Source organism: Melampsora larici-populina (genome assembly GCF_000204055.1).
Source record: "Melampsora larici-populina 98AG31 unplaced genomic scaffold MELLAscaffold_30, whole genome shotgun sequence".
Lineage (NCBI taxonomy): Eukaryota > Fungi > Basidiomycota > Pucciniomycetes > Pucciniales > Melampsoraceae > Melampsora > Melampsora laricis-populina.
The window spans coordinates 41465-63706 of record NW_006768794.1 but is presented as its reverse complement, the minus strand read 5'-3'; the positions used below and the strand labels follow the sequence as shown (position 1 = coordinate 63706).

Below are 22242 nucleotides of genomic sequence, written 5' to 3'. Positions count from 1 at the left end.
ATGTTTGCAGTGAGGCTGACGTCCTATGTCATGGCGAAATCAATTCAATTGAGTCTGATACCACAATCATAGATCGAATCCAAAAGACATCAACTACAGATCCCTATATTGGTGAAATGGTCCAAGCAGTAAGAAAGCCAATTTCCATCAGGATGAAAAGCTTAACGCAAGACTATTCAGTCGAAGACGGAGTATTATATCATAAAGGTTGTGTGGTAGTACCGGCGGACAACAGCATCAAAGCAGAGATAGTAAAAAGTAGGCACGATAGCCCAATGGCTGGCCACCCAGGCCGTGCAAAAACTTTGAACTTAGTGAAGAGAAACTACCACTGGAAGGGTATGAAGTCATTCATTAATAGATATGTTGATGGATGTGAATCATGTCAACGGGTCAAGTCATCAAATCAGAAATTATTTGGTCAATTGAAACCTCTCCCAATCCCGGCCGGTCCCTGGACAGACATATCATACAATCTTATCACAGAACTACCTGAATCCAACGGTAAGACTTGCATATTGACAGTTGTTGACAGGTTGACAAAGATGGCACATTTTATCCCGTGCAACAACACTACGTCAGCTGAGGAATTGGCCGAATTGATGTTACGACACGTATGGAGATTACATGGAACTCCAAAGACGGTAGTATCAGACCGCGGTGGAATCTTTATCTCCCAGCTGACTACTTCTCTGTACGAACAATTAGGTATCAAGGCTACACCTTCAACAGCGTACCACCCCAAAACTGACGGACAATCGGAAATCGTGAATAAGGTAGTGGAAGGGTATTTATGTCATTTTACAAGTTATAAACAGGATGATTGGGAGCCCCTTTTGGCTATGGCTGAATTTGCTTATAATAATAGTATGCATAGCTCTACAGGTGTGTCACCATTCATGGCGAATTACGGCTATAATCCGACGTATACTACAACTCCAGCACAGAATCAATGTATACCAGCGGTAGAAGAGCGAGTTCAACAAATTCAAGAAGTACAACAAGAAATTAAAGAAAGTCTGAAGGCAACACAGGAGTCAATGAAACACTTTTACGACAAGAACAGAAAGAAAACACCAAGTTGGAAAGAAGGATCAAAGGTGTGGCTAAGTAGTAAAAACATCTCAACGACAAGACCAAGCGCCAAGATGGACCATAGATGGCTAGGACCGTTCAAAATAATCAAATGTGTTTCAGAAGTAGCTTACAAACTTGAATTGCCTCACAGCATGCACATATTACACCCGGTATTTCACATATCAAAATTACGCCAATACAACAAGGACACCATAGAAGGAAGAAAGCAACCACCGCCGCCACCTATTGAATTAAATGGTGAGGAAGAATACAAAGTAGAAGCAGTGCTAGATGGAAGGTTACGTGGGAGGATTGAAGAGTATCTGATCAGCTGGACAGGATACGGAAGAGAACATGATTCATGGGAACCAAGGAGCAACTTAGAAAACGCGAAAGATTTGGTAGAAGCATTCAAGACTAAATATCCGGAGGCATTAAAGAACTTTAGGAGAAGGAGAAGGATGTGAGGACCAAGCTTTTTCCCAAGTGGTTTTTTAACGCTGGTCCGTGGAAAGAACGCTGGGCTAACATGATGGAGCCTGGGCATTAAGGAGGGGATACTGTTATGATCCATGGATGTCACGCCTACCGTACAGACATGTCATGGGTGATGGGGAATAACTCCCGTCTCACAGTTGTATCATATGAGAGTTTTCCCCATACCACAATCTCAGTTAATTGTATAAGTTCTCACGAACTCTGCATAGAGCCGTTCATAACATCCACCTACAACAAAATCCCAACAAGTCAGCTAGAACCAGAAAGAATTGGAAGAAAGCCGAAAGGATGTCACTGACAACGGAAATTCAGCAAAACCTACCGGACATCAAACCACTGACTACACGTGAGTTAGTTGAAACCTTTGACAAACAAATAACAGCAGCCATCACGACAGCTCTCAACAACAACTCTCCCTGGAAACCACCCATTGGTAAGCACAAAAAGTGGTGGATCCCTGAAATTCTCAAACCTCTACAAAAGGAAGCGCTTTGAACTGAGAGAAAAGTGAAGAAAACAAGAAAAGAAGAAGACCGCCTAGCTTCCAAAAAGGCACAAAACAAATTCAAGACAGCAATGAACAATGCCAAAGAAAACCGTTGGAAAATTCATCTCACAACACTCACTCACGACACACTTTTCCAGGCAAAGAAATTTGCATCTGGAAGACAACCATCCCCGGTGATAAGCACAATGATCACTTCAGATGGAATTACGTGTACGTCAAATGAAGAAAAGGCTGATGCGCTTTTCAAAGCTACATGTGTAGCTACCACACCATGTGACTTACAGGATACCACAACCCTTGACTTCCCATTAACTGAGGAAACAAAAACAACACCATCCACGATGCCAAGCCTTAGTGAAGCGCTGAACAAGGATTCACTCAATGAGATTGTCATGAAGAGCCCACCTTTGAAAGCCCCAGGTAGGGATGGCATCCAAAACTAAATCTGGCAGACCATATGGCCAGTGGTTAAAAGGCATGTTCTCGCTTTATTTCACTGTATCACCATTACCGGCATTTTTCCCGCGCGCTGGAAAGAAGCAAAAACAGTCATGATTCCCAAACCAGGGAAATAAGACTACACTTCGCCCTCTTCTTACAGGCCAATAGCACTCCTCAACACAATCAGCAAGTTTTTTGAAAAGCTGATTACAATCCACCTGTCACAACAGGTGGAGAAACTCCAGCTCCTAAATCGCGGACACTATGGTGGCCAACCAAACAGATCAAGCCAAGAAGCTTTAGTACAACTAGTCAGCTACATACGCAGCAAATGGACTAAAGGTAACATCATAGGAGCCATGCTTGCTGATGTTAAGTCAGCGTTCCCGTCAGTTCACCACCCAAGGCTCTTGGACACGATTGAGAAAAAAGGAGTACATTCTTGTACCATCAACATCGTCAATGATTTCCTCTTGGGCCAATCAACTAGGCTCTTGTTCAACGGCTTTGAATCAGAACCATTCAAATTATCCCACGGTTTACCACAAGGATCACCCTTGTCCCCCCTCCTGTATCTCCTTTACAACTCATCTCTACTTGATATTGCTAACCAAATGGACTGGGCCAAAGCTTCAGGATTTGTTGACGACGTTATCCTCCTTGCATCAGCACCCGACCAACACCAACTCAAGTCAAAAATGAACACCTTGACATTCAGACAAACAAAGTGGGCTGAAAGACACAGTGCAATATTCAACACAAAGAAGAGTCACTGGATGATATTCAGCACAAAGAAACCCAACAAAGACACAGCTCTCCCAACCATCAACTTTGGCGCACAAAAAAACATCTCACCACAGACAAATACAAAGTGGCTAGGTATCACCTTCACCGGCCAGCTCAACTTTTCACAACACAGACAGGATGTAATCACAAAAGGAAAACTACGGTCAGGTTTCATTGCATCACTAGCTAAATCAGAGTGGGGCATCCCACCGCACCTGATGAGAACACTGCTAATAGCCACAGTTCACGCAATGACTGATTATGGTATAGCTGCATGGATGCCACTCGACCCCCCAAAATACCTCATCAACCACCTTTCAACAATTGACAACACCAGCGCTCAAGCAGCGTTAGGGGCTCTCCAAACTACTCCTCGTGTAGTCCTTCAACACGACATCAACCTTCTTTGGCCCGAAACCAGATCAAAAGCTAAGCTTATGAACTTCATAGCCAAATCCCTTACAAAACCAAGTCACCACCCCCTTTTTCCAATCATCCAACAGGCCCAAGTATCAAAACCACAAATGCACCACAACATCTACCACCAGTTCTTCCAACACAAATTAGGAAAATAGTTTGATGAATTCACCACACAACTACCAGTAGACCCGACTGCAATTCTCATCAGACCTCCCAGATTATCGACTATTATCCAAGATATCAAAAAGGTAGCTATTTTAGGAACAAAAAAACTTAAACCCTCAAACAAACACCTTGTCATCTAAACAGATGGCTCTCACATCCCAACCAAGAACACCGCAGCTGCTGCTTGGTGTGAAAATACTAATAAATCTATCGCACAACACCTAGGTAAGGCCAGACTCCGCAGAATCTATCAGGCCGAATACAAAGGGGTCCAATTAGGTCTCACAATTGCCACGCAAGAATCAACTCAAGCTACTAGAAGAATCACAATTATTTTGGACAACCAGTCAGTAATTAAAGATCTCAGCAACTTTCCCCTATCAATCGCTTCACTACTTGATCGGAAGGAGACCTTCAAGATTATCAACTACATAGGAGCATCATTCCCAAACGCAAGAATTACAATCTGTTGGTGCCCAGGACACTGTGGTGTACAAGGTAAAAAAACGGTGGACAAAATCGCTAACAGCTTGGCAAAAAGAGAATTGCCAAGCACCTTCACATCTACGCCCTCTCTCGCAGGTTTTACATCAGCAATCAAGGAGTGGTCAAAAGCAGACAAAAACAACTTTACCAATAACAAAATCAAAAGATTAGGCCATCAACCATCCCAAAAACAACACTTCAAGGCTCTCAGTGAACTACAAAAACATGAATGCATGGCAATCACACAACTTAGATCTAATCATATATATGTTAACTCATACCTATTTAAGCACCAGCAGCGTTTTGATCCCCTCTGCAATTGCAAGGGAGGGGTTGAAACTATTGATCATTTCCTGTTCATATGTAACAGGTACGAGAAGCAACACAAGAAGCTCATCAACGCGATAAACGAACTCCAACTCTCAGAATCATCACTGCCAACATACTTGCCTCGGGTTGAGAAATCCGAGGCATCATCGGATGCATATCCTCGGATGAATCCTGTCTGAGGTTTCAATCCGAGGCAATCTTATGCGTCATGAAATGGCTTGGATCAAATCTTCAGACAAGAGCTGTCCGAGGGCATAGACCCGAGAATACCTCAGATCTCACAATCCGAGGCAAAAATGTTGGCAGTGCATCAGATATCATCAAGAACCCAACTGCTTTTGGATGCATTGCCAAATACTCCAACTCAACCTGGCGGTTCAAGAATTGTTGGGTGTGGGCAACCATCACCAAAGAGGAAACCCCTCAAAATCTCCAAACCCCATCCATCTAATAACTTACAATATCTTGTCAAACACCTTCCTTTAGCGCCACCATCTGTATCTAAACAAAAACACTTGTAATACTTTAAACAGCCAGCATGTGACCTTTTCCCCACTGGGGTGTTTAATGGAGTGGAGCACAAGTAGTTAAGTGCCTGATAGCCTTTGGCTCAGGAGGCACTCTAAGCAATGAATATAAAAAAAGCTATGGGGTCAATTCAGTCCAGCTCGATTGACACATACATGATACAATAGATTTTGTGGTATGTATTCACTTCCCTCTTCCAATCATCTTTTGTGTGGGCTCTCACATTGCTACACTCGGAGATCCACAATCAAACCTTGAGAGGACCGCGAGGCGCTCCCTAGAAGGGCTTCAAATTCCATTTTTTTGTCAATGGACATTTGAGGTGAACATGGTTGAAGCATCGCAGTCACTCCAAACTTAAGGTGCATCACAAACACCCCAAACTTAAGGTGCATCACAAACACCCCAAATATACTTTGCAGCGTCATAGGAGGGTAGGCAAGGGCAAACATGGATAATATCTACTGCTTCTATATAGTTGTATAAATCTCTTCTAGCATTTCTTCCCCTTGCAGTAACAGCTATTGAATTCATTCCTCAATTGCTAACATCATACTAACTGTCCTCACAACCACATCTGCATTGATCATAGTCTATGTAACACATTTACATCTCTTGTCTCTTTGTTATTGAATCTTAATATCCACATTGCCCCCTTCCTTCCACAGGCAGTGTAATATTCGTTATCAGTGAAAACAGTGGTGACAGTAGTCTACCTGGTTGAAGGCTCAGCCTCTCACACTCAGGATTCGAAAATAAAATAATTCACAGGGTGTGTTCAATACCGCACATCTTTGACTCATAGTTGTGCTAAGCAAAATACATTGGATCTACACCTTCAACCACTTCACACAAACCAAGAAGTAGAAGGCCAGCTACACAGGAAACAAGGGACAATTTTCCCGTGGGAAAACCAATTGTATCTGACTCAGTTAATGAGCCAAAATGTATTATTTTGGTGTTATATCTGTGTTATTTGTACATTATGGCTCAGAAACTACATTATGTGTAATCGGTCTTCCCGCGGGAAAATTGTCTCTTGTTTCCTGTGCTATCAAATGCAATAAATTCACTCGGTGTGATTGAACTCATTTGACCATGTTTTCTCACATATTGACATGTGTTATCATATGTCTGTGCTGTGCTTCTAACCTACAATTAAAGACAATGGTGAAAGACCACCACTTGTGGTGATCAGGACCTTTCAGGGCTTCTCTTAGTGCAATCAATGCTCACACCTTAGGGCAATGACTACGGTGAGTGGTAAGGTACGTTATGGCCCACAGATATCTCCCTAGGGTTAAATATCAGTATACCACCACTCAGTGTTCACAAGGTAGGGTGCTTGCCATCCCAATTTGTGTGTCTTTTACCTGCATTGGTGATGCTGCCAAGGAGACACTTGGATTTGACAAATGATTAGCAGTCTTCTTCCCCTTCCTTTCACTTTCTTCATCTCCATATTCCATCCATCCCATAATTTCTTATTCCATCCATCCATTTTTTTCTCTTTTATCTCTGACTAGATGTCAGACAGCAAGCTGCCATGATACATTAGGATTATGAATCCAATGATGCATGCAACAATCAAGAGGTGCATTCTCTTGTCATCAATACTGAATTCCCTAACAAATTGGACACATTCCCTTTCCAAATCACAGGCTGAGGTGATTGCTGTGCAATTTGCTCCAAAATTTGTTGCTTTGATCCTACATAATCTGAGTTTTGCCCCAGTATTTACACTGCGCCAAATTGAAAATTTACCGTGGAGTTTAGAAAATTGAGCAGACATAGAAAATTATAGAGAAGCTGGCAAGGGTCAGAAAAATATGAAAAAATCTTGGGAGGGCCCTTTGATGCATTCCGATTGTCTGGCATATTTTTTCATATTTTTAAAACCACAATGCATATAATACTACACAAAATATAATATCTTCTGGGCAGAAAATATAAAAACCAACAAACAGTGATATTGAGTAGTCTTGGAGAGAGACAAAAATACACAAAAATATGCATATTGTTCCTATGGCTGAGACCTTGGATTTGAGTATTTTTTGTATTTTTAGTGTGCAGATTGTTGATTGTACTAACAAAAAACCTCCAAGTTTCTCAGATTACAACCTGTAACACGGATTGGAATTTGGCCACTGGAATTCTATATCCCTCATATCTTTTGCAATTCTGGGTCAAAACACTTGGTAGTTAGCTGATTAGGAAGCCATTAAGTGCATTTGAATGTTATGCCAATGCGTCAAATCTGTAGCTCCGCTACAAAAAAACCTATTTGTCTTCAAAACAATTTCCTATATAGCCACATAGATATTCTTTGGGATTAGATGCAGGTTTTTTGTCTCAATGACAGATATAGTCACAGAGTTTGGCTTTCCAATGAACAAAAAATCAAGTGGTTTGACCAAGAATTGACAAAGATATAAGGGATTGTTGAATTCAAATTATGCCCTCCAATGTCTGTTACAGGTTGCAATCTAACAATCCTGGAGGTTTTTTGTGAGTACAATCAACAATTCTCACACTAAAAATACAAAAAAATACTCAAATCCAAGGTCTCAGCCATAGGAACAATATACATATTTTTGTGTATTTTTGTCTCTCTCCAAGACTGCTCAATATCACTGTTCGTAGGTTTTTATATTTTCTGCCCAAGAAGATATTATATTTTGTGTAGTATTATATGCATTGTGGTTTTAAAAATATGAAAAAATATGCCAGACAATCGGAATGCATCAAAGGCCCCTCCCATTATTTTTTCATATTTTTCTGACCCTTGCCAGCTTCTCTATAATTTTCTATGTCTACTCAATTTTCTAAACTCCACAGTAAATTTGCAATTTGGCGTAGTGTTACCCCACATTGCTAGGATCCGCACCCTTGCTACTTAACTCATTGTCTGCACCCAACACACTTAATACAACACTGGTGCCAAATAATCTCCTTTCAAGTTGTTGCTAAAGGGCTTTTGAGTTCACATGAAGTTTCATCTTGTGGACAAGTGAGGAGAGAAAAGAGTATGGCTGAGTAAATTCCTCAATAAACTGATATTAAGCCATCAAATTCCTATACAACACATGATTCATCAATCCAACAAAATGGGAGGGTAAAAGTGCAGAGGGGAAGAGGTGAGGTGTGAGGTGTCAGCAACTTTCAGGCTGACTCTGCACCAAAACTTGAAGTATGAGTAGGGTGCAGGTAGTGGTAAGGTTTTCACTTAGCACACTCAAGTGAACTCAGTTGGTTGACCTCTCAAGATAGCATTTACTGCCAGTGGGATGGCCAACTAACCTTTCAACATATCTTACTCGAAGCTCTAAATGTCATTGAATTTAGAGCCATCAGAGCTTCAAACATTGATTACTCAAATGCTCTGCTAGATACTTCACACTCCCTCTGGAAGCATCCTATGCAATTCTGAAGCTTGGTTCTTTGGCTGAATAGTGCCACTACTTCAAAGCTTACAAGGGCTTGCAGAATGTTGTAGAACTATAAGATCAAATACAATAAATCAATTTACCTAAAATTTGGTAAATATTAAGTGTTGAGGTTCAATCAACACAAGCATAGAATTACTTTTTCCTGGATTATGCTTATAGCAGATTCACCCCAATCTTCTTACATATATATACAATAACAAACTATCCTTGATCAGCCTTCTTTTCCTCATCTATGAAAAGAAGACTGTGAGTGAACTGTGTTTCTTTACTTCTTATTCTTGATCTTTGTGAGCTTGTCTGACTTATGTTATCTTATCCTAGTACTAGTTGCTATCTTTGTTAGACCCAAGATAAGGCTCTGAAATAGTTTGTTTTCCCCCAACTTAGACTGTGTTCCAAGACTTTCTTATTAAGCAAGCTGTGATGTGGAGTTGTGGAATGGTAATAAGTCCTTCCAAAGTGAGAAGACATAGCACAGCCAACAAATTTACCTCAGATTTTCAATCTGTGGTATCATCAGCCTCAAATCCTTGGACAAAGTTGTTCCAAGGATTTGATCTGGGGTATTTTTTGGTGCAAAACAATACCTTGGATCAAAACCTTGGACAAGATCTGTCCAAGGATTTGCATTCAATTTCAATGATGCCTCAGATTCTGTGACCCAAGGTATCTTCTATGTTGGTGGTGAAGGGTTTATATATCCAGGACCTAGGCATCAACTTGTGGTTGGAACTTAGGTCTGATTTTCTTTGGGCTAGGGTTAACTTCACTGTTTAAATCATAATCAAGTCTTATTGCTAAAAGTGACTTTTGACACTGGGCCATGCAGTGTAATTGTTATTTTAGACAAGTGACATATAGTTACATGTTTGTTTGTTAGTCTGCAGTCTTGTACAATGGGATCAGGGATGACAATACCCATGCCAATAAGCACACTTATTGAGTAAGGAAAACCACATACAGGAGATATGAATCTTATTACAAGTAGATTGCAATCGGTTTACATATACAATATGTAATCTTAACAACAGTAATCAAAGAGAAAAATGACTAGAATGAGCTCAATATGTGGCTAATAACTATGGATGGGCTTGATAAAGAACTTATGGAGGCTTTGGTGGTTAATATGGACAAATTGGACAACTTCAAAGCCATTGGTGATCTGATTGCTGTTGTAACAGGTGAGGAGAAAAACCAAAGAGAGAAAGCAGGGTTTAAATATTGGTAAGACAAGCTAGCATATATAACAAGTGTTTAACAAGCCAAGATCAAAATAAAAATGATGAGTTCAAATAAGTTAGAAAAGAGCCATTCATTATCCAAGACACCATGTCCTTCTGGCAGTCTCTCAACAACGAGCGCACACGGACTGCCTTTGAAGCACAAAGGCAACTCGTGTGCACTTGTTGACGGGCAAACACCACACAGACATGGTGAGATCAACTCATATTAATATTACGTAAAGATCAGTTATATGTTAAAGCCTCCTTACACTGCATCTACAGTACCACATATATTCTTGACATCAAAAAGGGTAGATTGGTTGGAGTTTGGTGACATAGAGGTCTTTTCAAAAAAGAATGTTTCTTCAGCTCAGTTGAAACAATACCTGAACCGCACCGCTTTGATCTGCTTTTTTAGCGAATTTATGTAACGGTACATCAACCCGCCACAGGTCCCATCCGCTCTTGCTCCGCTTAAGGATTGGACCCACTACGTATTCTAAGTAGCGCCGCGGGTTCAAGACCCGCTTGCGCTCCACTTAGGAGATTTGCCTGTCCTTGGAGCGGGCAGTGTGCAATACTATTCACAATTTTTTTTATTGAATATGGACATTGAATTGAATAAATACACAAAGAGCAATATAGAGTCTAGAAAAAACAAAAGGCAGTCATGTTTTTTGCCACAGATAGGAAAAAATAATGAAAACTTCGGACACAAATCAAAGAGACAAAAGAAGGTGAAATATGTTTCAAATGTGTGTAGATAGAAGAAACATAACCAAAGAAAAGACACAAGAGAAAAGGAGAACAGGAAAGAAATAAAATTACTTGGGGTAACCCAAGCACAACCATCACCTAGCTGAGCAGAAAACAAAACTCACAAAAATTGAAAAAAGGAGAAGGGATGTATAAGAAACAGAACCGTGTAAGAGAATTAGACTAAAAAACTTATTGAGAATTCAATCAGCCTTCTTTTTCTTGATCATATTGGCTGCAAAGGAGGACACGTAAGCAATTGCATCGGCAAATTGTCCCAACACCGTAATGTTTGAATGCAGCCATTGTCTGCATCCAACAGCACGTTGGATAGTCCTGGGTTTCAAAGACCCGCGTGCAGGAACAGTGATGTCTGCCGCAGAAGAGAACGTGCGTTCAACACAGCACGACGTAGCTGAGATTGAAAGGTAATCTTGGGCAATCGAGGCCAAAACAGGAAATTGAGCCGAATTTTCCTAATGAAATCAAAGTTTCAATCAGCCTTGGCTGCTGAGATTGAACAGGGAACAAACCTTACCTTCCACCAAGTAAGCTCTGATTGTCCAGGAGTAATCGGAACTGTTCCTTGGAGATATATCTCAAGCTCGAATGATCGGATTGAATCGGAGGTTTGAAAAGTTGCTGATGAGGTGAAGATGTCAAAATGATCAAAAGGGTTACTGGAGGTTGATGGGATGGGAGGAGGAGTCGAAGGTGGTTTAACTGGTCAATCAGCCAAAGCAACTTGAAATGCTTTCTCGATAAGTTCCTAAGCCCTCTCGGAATCTTTGCGATAGTGAAGGTCAAAGAAACGAAGCCGATACTTGGGGTTCAGGATTGTAGCCAGTACAATCACATCAGAAGAGACTGCTTCTTCTTGATAGACAGCAAGTTTGGAGATCATTGTATCGATCATCTTGATCAAGCTGGGGAAATTTGAGGTATTGCGCAACTGGTGAAGCATCTCAGTCACCCGCAGGTACTCGGCCAGGAGTACTGAACCCAATGGAAAGTCACCCTCCATTTGTTTGGTGGAGAAGTGGAAAACCTGGATAATCAAAAGAGGTAAGTTTGTTGGTTTTTATTTAGTGGTCCATTACGGAGATAGGAGATAGAAATAAGAACACTTACTTTTAAAACTTTACAAAGTTCCTCTACAGCATCCCACTCCTCCATTGTCATCATTGCACCCTGATAGTACCTTGTTTTCCGATCGGCGATGAGGATGGAATCAATGACCTGTAGAACTTAATTGTTAGTTAATATGATAATTATTAATCAAACATTTGAAAACACTTACATCTCGAGCAGCAACCAAGTTGGAAAACATTGCTAAGTCAATGTTCCAGCGTACGCCCCATCCGGCAATAGGGGCAGGACCATCATACCCCATCTGAGTCGCCTGAGCTTGGAATTCCCCTTGACGTGCATTACTTCGGGTTAAGAGAGCATTGATGTTCTTGAGCTGAGGTTCAGATCAATAATGTGGTCAGCATACTTGATTAAAGAAGTGAAAAATTGAGATAAAAAAGAAAGAACAGACCTTGATAGCTCCCTGAACCACCAAACAACTCGTAGAAGGAACATACTCATAGTCTGGACCGTCTTCTACATCGGAGGAGGCCTCATCATGAGCATCTGATGAACGCGGGGTAAAAATCTTGTTGTCCAAGTCATCGGAGTCGCATAAAACTTCGGTCATGTCACCATTGAGAACAATCGTGGGAATTGGAATTGAAGTTTCCGGTGGCGTTGTTGGTTTGATATGGCCAGCAGCCAAACCTATAGAGTTCAAGCCATGCTTGACAACCAGTCCGAGCTTATGAGCATAGCATCAGACGTGGTTCTTGGCCGAATTCCATTGGACCTTCTCGTCAGAATTGAGAGAGGAAAGCATCGAGAGTGTTCTGGCCGTTGGCTTCGGTCAACATCTGAGCGTTCTCAGCTTGGTCTTGAGCCCAAGACTTGGGCAACTTCAAACCGGATTGAATTGCACGTGCTCAACGGGAACAAGCAGCTTGACCTTTTGCCCCGTCGTGATGGGCATACAAGTTGTAATGACTACGAGAACCTCATACAAAGATGCCCTTACACCAGCGGCACTTGAAACTACGGGGGTCATCCCCTGACTGCAAACATTGAAAGGTGTCAGAATAATGGAGGAAATAAAATAACAAAACAATGAAGATAATAATGTATCTTACCTCGCCTTTGACATGGGTCGGGGAAAAATAATACTCCTGTCAGCCCTGGGTACATGTACATGTACCCAAAACTAACTTATAATATTGAACTTCCACTTATAAACCTAATTACATGTATATACAGCTTATAAAACACATGTAACATATAATAAAACATATACAAACATCAATTACATATACATATACATTTAAAAACATATGTAACATGTAATAAAACACCAATTACACCTTGTAACTCAGTGTCAAGAGTTAAAATGCTTATACTACATAAATTACATAACACGTATATGTAATTATGTAATATTAATAATAATAATAATTAATAGTAATCATTAAACCCTAAACCACAGTAATGATACAATCAAATATCACTACAATTAGGTTTGGAGAGGAGAGTATATAAACCCCTCCTCTCTCAGCCTTCAAGGACTTTCCCTCAAGCAATTTATTACACACATCTTTTAAAGAACCCTTTAAAGTTCAATTGAAGTACATAATCAAAAGTCTTATAATAATAAGACTAGTGATTCACTTCATATCTTTAAGGCAGCTTCCTGACTAAAAGATAAAGTAATCCCTTTCTTCACCTTCTGGATCCTCTACTTTCCCTAAGTAGATCATTTCTAGGTTAGTGACCTCCCAATTAACTTCAAGGTTAGTTACCTCTTGAACAACTACAGTTTAGTGACCTATATCAACTCACAGGTTGGTGTACCTTCTGAACAACCGTAGGTTAGCGACCTATATCAACTCTCAGGTTGGTGTACCTTTTGAATAACCATAAGTTGGTGACTTTATAACAACCAGACTAGTGACTCTATACCTCACTCTCCAATCAGTCACCTTGAAGATTGAAGGAAAGCCCTGGATCCAGCTTTCATATTCTTTATAATAATAATATCCTCTTCAGGAGTCATTTAACTGTAGCCTGTCTGGATTTACCCAAACAGGCCAGTTCCCCTCTCCCTCATCCTTTCTTTTCTCTATAATTTTATTGTAATTACATTATATTTGAAATATAACATTAATTATATAAAATTACAAACCTACCTTGCCATGTTTAGTGAGCCTTGAGTACTCTTTTGAATACCCAACCCTCACAACTCCAATAACTTAGCAACTTGTTCCAGTTGAGCTCGGCGGACACCGGGTGTTTCAATAATCTCGATGTCATAGTCCTGATCAACATCAATCACTTCGGGAACAGTAGCCTGAGTCAATCAAAAGCAGCAGTTAGTCAGTGATAGGATTGATATCAGAGGTGTCAGTATTGGCTTACCTCGAGTCGTCCTTTCTTAGTCTTCTTGGCAGGGCATCAAGCCAAGCCCGATGAAGCACCAGAACCACAAGGACGGCCACGTCTTTTGACAACGTGAACCTTGGCCTTGGACTTACAAGCTGCCTTTTTTTTCTTAGAACCTGTTGAGGGTCCAACATTGCCAACCACTTCAACACTACCAACGCTACCAATGCCATCGGTGGTATCAGATTCACCATTGCTGCTGACCTCGTAAACACTTGGGTCGGCGTCAGACTCCAGTGATTTGGGGATGGGAGACAGGCAAAAGGTAGTCACACGCAGATCAGGAGATTGGGCAATGAATCCAGGTCTAGGTTGTGTAGGAGTTCTAGGATGAAGCGTTGGACCAGTAATAGGTGGAGCAATAGCAGAAGATGCAGGTAGGGAAGAACTTGGAGGCAACATAATGGTCTTTGATTTGATTGCTGAACAGAAGTGATGATCAAACTAGAAATGAAATAACAAGAATAGTAATTAATTTAAGTTACAATATTTCCATGACCCCAGATATGAGAAGACCAAACCCTACGCGATGAGTATAGATTCTGACGTTGGAAGATTCAATTGAGCCAAGATTGATATGAAAATGAGGTGAGAGAATCATAGCGTCAGTAAGAGCACAAGAAAGAGGCTATTGGAAGCGATGGAAGGGATCGAACACACCATAGAAGGGCTTGAATTGAAGTGAAGGAGAGATTGAGTGCGTCAAATGGTGTTATACGCAGGTGGTGGTGGAGGGAAGGGCTTCAAAAGGCCTTCCTTTGTGGTCTGATATTAGATATCCGACGATATCTGAAAGGAAATCTCGGATGTCAGTTCCTTTGACGTAGTTGGTACTGACCCGCTACATGCAAGATCTGACATCCTGCAGCGTGGTGGTATGTCCTACCGCCCCAACATTTGCGCTCCCCTTTCAAAGGGAAGCGCGGGCGGGGCGCGGATACCCACTACATCAGAGACCCGGTAGCGCGGGCGGGGCATACCACCCCGCTTGCGCTCCCCTTCCGCTTTTTGCGGCGGGACGCTTCAGGCATTGGTTGAAACTTCAGCAACCTTCAGCTATATCACAACTTGTACAGCTCAGACCTGCTCACCAAAATGCCAACTGATTTTACTTACTGAAAAATCCCTCTCTTGGATCCCAATCAATTAAAATTGTCTGATTGTTTTCTCTGAAAGATTCATTCAAAGCAGATGAATCCACTTACAGCATACTGATGGTAGGAATTCCACTGTATCATGAAATTGACAAGACATCAACAGATCTAATCCAATTTTAGAACCAACAATTTAAACATCTCAAGAACTTCCTCAATATCTGGATGCAATGGTCCAGACTCCAAATATGTGCAGGATATGTGCTTACGCACATTTTGAGATTAGTATCTGTGGGTTTACATATGTGAGGGATGGGGTTGAGCAAATGTGATGATTTGGAGCCCAGCTATATGTTGCCAAAACTTGCAGTCCAAAGTTCAAAATTTGAAGTTGGCTACAAAGATCAATAGGGACTGCCACCACAGCAAGGAATCATATCCCTATTGCCAAATTTTGAAATAGTCCCAACTTGTAGCCCACCACTGTGGATGCTCTTTGATGTTTTATTCTTGTGTTTGGTATATAGATACTTACTTGTATCATATTGTGTTTTCCTCTTCTCTATTGAATTATTAAAGTAGTTTTTCTCTCTAAAAAGCATGCCTAGAAAACCATGCACTTCTCTATGGTACACCTGAGCCCTGGCACAGAAATCTTTTGAATACATATTCAGCTTCTCAAAACATTGAGATTTGTGGCTATAAGCATTTAATGTTGCTACATATCAAATGTATTCTAGAAAATTACTTCGGTTAGTATTACAAATACATATTCAGTTTGAAGGTTATTGTAGAAAGAGTCTCTAAATCTATTAGATAAAGTTCACAAGAATTATAAGAGTACGAGCTTTGGAAGAACACGATAGTTCTCAGTGAAAGCTAGGAGAACGCGAGTGTTGGGGAAAAAGCAGAGTACCTAGAGGTACGAGAAACACTGATAAGAATGGATGAGGAAAGACAACATAAAGTAAGAGACACATTCATTCTTATATAGAAAAAGTGAGCTCGTAGAACCAAGGTACATATGAGTAGATTGAGAAGGATGACTAAATAATGATGTCAGATAATGAAAGATAGAAATGAAGTTGACATCATAAAGATATTAACTATGACAAAACAAATAATGAAAAGGTGGAAGAGTTAATTATCTCAATAAGAATGAAGAAAAGTCAAGGGGAATGATATTAAGAAGGATTGATGGTTGAGCCATTTACTTGTAAGCAAAATGTCAGAAGCTTTGTGTTTCAGTGGTGCGGTTTTGGTTTATTGCCCGACTGGTTTGTTCCACTACCCGCGTTTTTGGTAGCTGCGTCTATGATCTTTTTATTAACTTTATCATTTCAATGATATCACAGGATTGGCGTCAACTTAAATCACTTACTCGTGTTGATGACAAGGAGATGTGGATGAAGAGAAGATCCTTACTTGGTTTGGCTCTGCCGCGGATTTCTGTGATATCTTTAGCCAGCCTTGATGCACCTGCAGGTGTTTGACTATTACCATTAATAAAGGCTTGCGATAATTTTCTACCAGAAAGAATTCAGGACGTTCCCGTCAGTTGTAGCTTTGAACTGCCTATGGGCAAACTTGAAAAGTACTGATCACTCTAGAGAGATCGTTCACAACAGGTAAATACATCTTGGATGAAGACTTACATGATTTGATCAATGAGCCCGTTGATGGTCTTCAAATCGCCAGGGACATTTCCCACCTTGGCTAGACTAGCTCGGAGAGAATTCTGTTTGTGCTCCGAGCGGATGCCACCCTCTGCTGCGGCTTTCAAAGATTTTGCATCTTTGCCTGAAGTGAGTTTGGCGACGAAGCCGTCCATAGCTTTCACTTCTGCTGTCAAAGCTGCGACTTGGCTCGAGACGTTTTTATCCCCAGAAGTAGGCTTATCATTCTTTGCTGTCTTTTTAGACCCTGTATTGGTATTTCCTGGCCTATTATTTCCTCCCCTGTGACTCCCTCTTTTTGCTGAACAAGTCCCGAAGAAGAAGATCAAAGCCAACAATATGATAAGACCTTTTCGTCTAAAAGAGAGAGTTGAGCGATCTGCCTTGTGCTTTAAATATCTAGATGTAGTAGTCATATTAAGCGAGAGGAAGGATGCCCGGCAATCCCTTAGATGTATAGTTGTTATAGAGGTCTAGCTCTATTAGTGTGATCCTAGGAAGTATGCGCAGATAGAAAGATCCGAGTATACAATCCGAGTTCTCTTTTATAGGCGACAAGAAAAAGCTGGCCTTGAGCTCACATTACCTATCTTTAGCAGCAGTGCTGAGCGTGCATCGGCTACATGGCTACGCAGGTGTTCATGGATATATTTCAGATATTCAACGATTGGTCCCGAACATAGATGTGGCAAACCTCGGCAACATTCATAATGTTCTCCTGCCAACCTCGCCAGTCGAGGTTCGCCAACCTCGTCAGTCGAAGTGATGTAACTCGACTGATCATCAATCACAGCTTCCGCCGAGCAATTGCTCATAGCATGCAAACCAACCTGGAATCGTCAAGATGGAAAAGCGACAACAAGACGTCACAAATTCTACGGTATCCCATTGCTTGCTCACCCGACCCATACCGAGCTTCGGTGTCCGACCTGAAGCCTTCCTAGCCTGCATTGATACCATTCAAGGTGGATGAATTTTCTTAGCAACTGACGGGTTTTTTGACTGGTCACGTGGTTTTCTAGACCTTTGCTCGACCAACCAAGGAGGATCGATGTAGATGACAGCCGGGTCGAGATCGACCTTCGAAGAAAAGTCTTATCGCAAGTTTCTTTGACCACAATAGCTTTTGTGGTCTGTATTCACTTCCCTCTTCCAATCATCTTTTATGTGGGCTCTCACATTGCGACACTCGGAGATCCACAATCAAACCTTGAGAAGACCGTGAGGACCGTGAGGAGTTCCCTAGAAGGGCTTTGAATTCCATTGTCTCATCAATGGACATTTGAGGTGATCATGTTTGAAGCATCCAAACCTAAGGTACATTACGAGCACCCCAAACATGCTTTGCAGCGTCAAATTGGAGGGTAGACAAGGGCAAACATAGACAAGATAGCGTGAGACCGCGTCACTTGATTCCTGCTGAACATATTTGAATTTCAAAAGAGTTCATAATCATGCAAAAAAAGCTCCAATGGTACAAATTGCTACCACCAAAAGGAGACTGTGCTTGCCAACACAAAAATCCAGAGTAAGTCCCCCTGCTGGCTAATACTGAAATTAGATAATAAACTGGCTTTGAACAGAACTCTTTTTCAATTCTTACCTTACACTGGAATTTCCACTTTGAATGCCAAATTCCAGTCTTTCCAAGGTTTGAAACAAGATAAAAAGATTGGTGATCATTTCAATCTTGAGGTTCATTTGAAAAGCCTAAGATCAAACACAAAGATGTGAATACCAGTGAACATGCCTTCTTATGCTATTTCATAAGGATATGTTGGTCTCATTTTACCAATCCTTCAAAGCGAAAAAGATCCCTCAAGACCTTGACATTGTGAGAGTCAAGAGCTCTTCAGAAAAAAGAAATATGAAAAAAAAATCTTCCTGTTAATAAGCACCATGAAAATACAAAAAAAAGGACAATAAACAAAAGAAAAAGAAAAAAGAATGGAATTGAAATTGAAATTGAATTACAAGTTCATCTACCCAAAATAATCTTTTTCAGAGTTCATCACATATATAAGATAAGTGATGTTTTATAATAATTAGATTAAGTTTTGAAAACCATACACAATAAAACAAAAGGAAGGGTCTCTGAAAATCAACACCAAAAAAGAACGGTCATACAATTTTTTTAAAGTGAGAAAAATGACACAACACAACAAGATCAAATAATGAATTGATGATGAAATGCAAAAAAAGGAGATTGGAGAATGAAGATGATTCCTAAGTAGAAACCTGAATTGCAGGGATGATGACCAAAGGCTTTTCCGCTTTCTTCCTTGAGCCCGCCTTAGGTTTGTTGTTGGCCTTAATTGAATTGGTTGGGTTACTAGTAGTGTTAGATTTAGAGCCAGCTTTAGATACGGTAAAGAAAGTATTGATGTTCTTGCCACCTTTGGGTTTGGCATTGGTCGCAGAAGGATTGACATTAGCCTTGACCTGAGGGGCCGCAGCCTTTTTACGTCTAGGGGTAGATGGTAGTTTAGTTGCTTCTTGTTGAGATGCGGGTTCAGCTCCTTGTTGTTGTTGAGCAGCTTTGATCTTCTCTTTCTCCTCCTTTCGTTTCTCTCTTTCAAGCTTCTCTTCTGCTTTCTTCACTTTGATTCTTTCTTGATTCTCACGTTCTTCATTCACCATCTCGATGAATTTGACCAGATCGCCTTTGACCCATACATCGAAAGTATCCTTCCATAACCCGCATGGAGAAGGAAATTCATTATTGAGAAAGATTGTGTGAATTGGTTTATCTTTTTTCGATGCTAGCGTTGACTTCTCTTCATCTTCATCTTCTGAATCCGTTGCTTGTTTCGATGGTGGTCTAATCACCTTACTCAATTCTTTGACGAGTCGCTTGGTACCAGGAACTTTCAATGAGGTTCCAGCAACGATTAAAAGATCGGGTCTTCTTCCCCTCATCAAGTCTCGACTTGTCACAGCCCCTACCATCTCTCCTTCTTTATGTTCTTCGCCGTAGAGGACTACGCCAGATTTTAAGACGCCCACACCTCGAGGTCGAAAGCCAGATATGGTACGAGCAGCATCGAACGTTTCACATTGAGAGCAATAAATTAGCTCCCCTGCGCTGAGAGCCGGAATGTAGTCGGACATAAGTTCAGTGCTCTTGCAGACCGAACAGGTAAGATGTTTGAGGGTACCGTGGAGGGGAATCACTCGTGGGAATGGATCTTGAGGCTTAGCTCGGATAGGACGTGGTTGAGCAGTCGCGGTAACAGTGGCAGCCGCCGCCGCTTCAGCGGCACAAGCAGATCGAGTCCTCACTCTTCCTACAGCAGCTTTGACGGAAGATGACTCCAATGTGCGTATAGTGGAAGTGGTCGATGTTTGTGAGGCAGAGATCTCTGAGGTGCCTACATCACTCTGAGAGGAGGCAGATACCGATGGAGCACGAAGACTGTTTGACTGGCTGCCTTTGTCATCCGAGTCGCGTCCATGGTCTTCACAGACTGATGCGGGTGGAGTGATGGGTGGGGTGGGTGGTAGGTTGGATGGGAAGACTTGGCCTCGTTTACGTTTCAAGTCACGTTTCTTCGGGGAGCCGGGAGGACCATCACGAGCACGTAAAGGAGGAGCAGAATCCGGAATGCCATAGCTCAAGCCAGCCTTTTCTTCCAAGCCATCGATGTTTTGACTGGAAAAGGATAGAGCAGATGTCAATCGTTTGAAATAGAGCTCGGGAACGAACATAGACACAAGAAGAAGAGATACTAACGTATAAACTCGACTCAATTTACCCTCTTCATCTAAATTCTTGAGAAACTCGTGAAACTTGGTTGGTTGAGCTTTTTCACAAACTCCATGAAGTTCAGCCAGCATTCCCAAGTGCAGACTGCACGTCTCAGGATCCTGAAATGGAAAGGAAAAGGATGCATAGTTAACCGATTGAAATGTTGAAGAAGTTCGTTTGATTAAAGAGTCACTTACTTTCCAGGCATTGATATCGAAGAGATCGCGACCGCTGCTGAGCTTTGCGTTCGGGAAGCGGGATTTGAGAGAAGCGAATAGACCGGTGGATGACCGAAAGTCAGGGATGTTGGCAGCCGTAGAGATTCCAGCCCCTATGATTGGAAGGTGAAAGCGAAGAATGAAAAGGGGTTAGAAGTGTTCTCGTTAATTTAGGAATCATATTATCAGATAGTCATATCTGATAGTAATAGTAATGATAAAAGGAAGGCTGGATAGTTTAGAGCATACCAACTACGACAGCAATTTTCTTAGCAGACAAGACAGCTTTGATAGCACGCTTCAATTCGAGATCTGCAACAGATGATTCCTCCGAAGGAGGTGCAACGAAAGAGGGTAAAGGACCTAAGCCATGCTTTCGAGTACCGGGAAGGAGGAGTAGATGAGTGTTATTGGAATTCATGGTGTGATGGCTTTAGTTTGAGGTGATGAAGGGGCGCTTCGAATAAAGGCGCCCTAGGATGGTGATTAGTGAGGTAGTTGAGGTGATTTTTATGAGAGAATGAATGATAGTTGAGAACAGAACGATGAGATGGTAAAGAGAGTCAAGCCAGGGGGATGGGAGGGGATGGGATGAGGATGAGACTGAAATTTGAATTAAAAGTGTTTTAAATTTTAAAATCGGGGAAAACAAAATCAAAAAGGTCACTGAGCTTAATGAGGAAATACAAATCTATAAGTGTTACGTGTAATAAACAGTTTTATAGCTCAGTTTAGTCTTGCGAACGGCGGTAACTAGAAAAATCAATCAACAACACCACAACACCGAGATACAAATCATAAAGAGCTGCTTCCTATTGCTCCAGAGTTCAGACCTATCGAAGCTAATTGGCTGGCAAAGACTTCATCCCTCTCCTCCTTCATCATCCATCCCACATCGTCATGCAAATTGAGATTTGAGCAAAGACAGGAAGTCTGACAACTTTTATGAATCATGCTCAACCGTGATCAGTCTCCAATCAGGCTCATCACGCTCCTTTTAATTATGCTGAGACAAGTTGGATGTCCTATCCTTGAATCCTATCTAATCATCATCATTTCCACACGATCTTGAACAAATGACCAAGTCTAAATTTGGGTTTAGAGCATAAGAGTATCTGAGAGATTCACCAGAGGCCCTTGAAAGGAATCGCAGTGGAACGCTCAACAGTTTCATATTTGAAAGTTTGCACTGCGCGAGCCCTAGATCTCAACTTATCAAACACTGCTTTACCAAGCCAAGTGGTCTTTAACTTGAAATAAATGAATTCTCCTTTTCTTCTCCACATTGTCAGAAGTCATTTGACCAGAGTCCTTACTTCAGTTAAGGTTAGA

The 22242-nt window shown here is 41.3% G+C and overlaps 3 protein-coding genes across 3 annotated transcripts; all 3 read right to left on the bottom strand.

Moving 5' to 3' along the window:
• Positions 1-14186: 14186 nt before the first annotated feature.
• On the bottom strand, positions 14187-14837 carry MELLADRAFT_89429 (uncharacterized protein; the record flags this gene model as incomplete). Its single annotated transcript, XM_007412295.1, has 3 exons — positions 14187-14596; positions 14660-14696; positions 14835-14837. The coding sequence occupies 3 exons, from the start codon at positions 14835-14837 to the stop codon at positions 14187-14189; spliced, it is 450 nt and encodes a 149-aa protein (XP_007412357.1).
• A 1675-nt stretch (positions 14838-16512) lies between these two features.
• MELLADRAFT_64924 (uncharacterized protein) lies at positions 16513-17360 on the bottom strand (the record flags this gene model as incomplete). The annotated part of the gene is made up of 3 exons (XM_007412294.1): positions 16513-16587; positions 16650-16761; positions 16924-17360. The coding sequence occupies 3 exons, from the start codon at positions 17358-17360 to the stop codon at positions 16513-16515; spliced, it is 624 nt and encodes a 207-aa protein (XP_007412356.1).
• Positions 17361-18803: 1443 nt separating this feature from the next.
• MELLADRAFT_117100 (uncharacterized protein) lies at positions 18804-21483 on the bottom strand (the record flags this gene model as incomplete). The annotated part of the gene is made up of 4 exons (XM_007412293.1): positions 18804-20596; positions 20678-20811; positions 20890-21023; positions 21160-21483. The coding sequence occupies 4 exons, from the start codon at positions 21329-21331 to the stop codon at positions 19171-19173; spliced, it is 1866 nt and encodes a 621-aa protein (XP_007412355.1).
• Positions 21484-22242: the final 759 nt, after the last annotated feature.